This window comes from Pundamilia nyererei, unplaced genomic scaffold (genome assembly GCF_000239375.1).
Source record: "Pundamilia nyererei isolate P.nyererei 1_Seehausen unplaced genomic scaffold, PunNye1.0 scaffold01259, whole genome shotgun sequence".
NCBI lineage: Eukaryota > Metazoa > Chordata > Actinopteri > Cichliformes > Cichlidae > Pundamilia > Pundamilia nyererei.
In genome coordinates, this window is record NW_005188660.1 from 2,947 (window position 1) to 4,052 (window position 1,106).

A 1,106-nucleotide genomic window follows, 5' to 3' on the forward strand; every position below is an offset into this window, starting at 1 on the left:
CCTAGGGAAAGAGTAATAGGATTATTTGCAACAGAATAGTCTCTTTGAATCGCTATACCTTCTAGGGCCGGCGGCACTTTTGGCTGCCATCCCACTCCTGTCCATGCGACCACATCCTGCCAAGAACACCACTGATCCGTTATATAGGTGTAAATTTCACTATCCCATGCTGGGCCCCACACCGACTTAGGATAACACATCATTGGATGGTAACAAACCCACACATTATATGATCTCCAGGTACTACCATCCCCCGAACATTTAAGTACCTCACACAAATCAAATGTGAACGCCGTCGTGGACCCATTAACATACCCAAACTCGACGCCGCCCGTAGCTTTTAGACACCCATCATCCCCACCTGAACCAACCGCCGCACGCTTGACTATTTTCGACATTTTGATCGGTTCGGGCTCTGGAGTGGATAGACCTCTGCGTCTGGGCAATTCACCTGTCTGCCAAAAAACAAAAAGACACGTTATAACACTTATTAACCCCAACACCCCCGTTAATTTCCAATTCTCCCACAATTTCATGTTGGTGCCAGGCTCGTTTTACTTTTACTCTAAACTGCGTACTAAGAATATAAAGTTATATGTATAAACTTATGTGATTAACGTAAAAAATTATTAAAATTCCTTTAAACCATCAAATACTTAGACTAGAGCCCTAGCCTATTTAGGAGCCTGAAATCAATGTATTGATACTTGAGATATGATGCTCCTCTTCTTTCTTCACCTCAACTCAGGTTAGACTACTGAGGAGGACCGTGGTACAGGGGGAGAGGATTATTCTGCCTCTATGTTCCCCCCTGTATTGGTTGGGGTGGAGCTTTGCTCCAGCAAGCTCTCGTCTGCGGCTGCACACTGAGACCAATGAAACCAGGTTTCACCTTTCCCTTTCAAACGAACAGCACTGGTGGTTCGAGCAGTGACTTCGAAAGGTCCAGTCCACCTCGGGTCTCTCCACTTTCGCTTAATGACCTTGAGCCAGACCGCCTTGGCCTCGGGGATGGACCTGTCCTCCGCTTTCACCCCTTCTCCAACCTGTTGTGTGAAACTAGACACAAGAGCTTTTAATTCTTTCCAACATTCAATATGTTTTCT

General features: G+C 45.8%; 1 protein-coding gene across 1 annotated transcript in view; it reads right to left on the bottom strand.

Moving 5' to 3' along the window:
- Positions 1–315: 315 nt before the first annotated feature.
- LOC106456031 (endogenous retrovirus group K member 113 Pol protein-like) overlaps positions 316–1,106 on the bottom strand; it is a gene marked incomplete at its 3' end in the record, with an annotated part of 4,491 nt that continues 3,700 nt past the window's right edge. The window contains exon 2 of the mRNA XM_013908116.1: positions 316–451. Coding sequence (XP_013763570.1) covers positions 316–451 — 136 coding nt within the window. The remainder of the gene's footprint in view (positions 452–1,106) is intronic.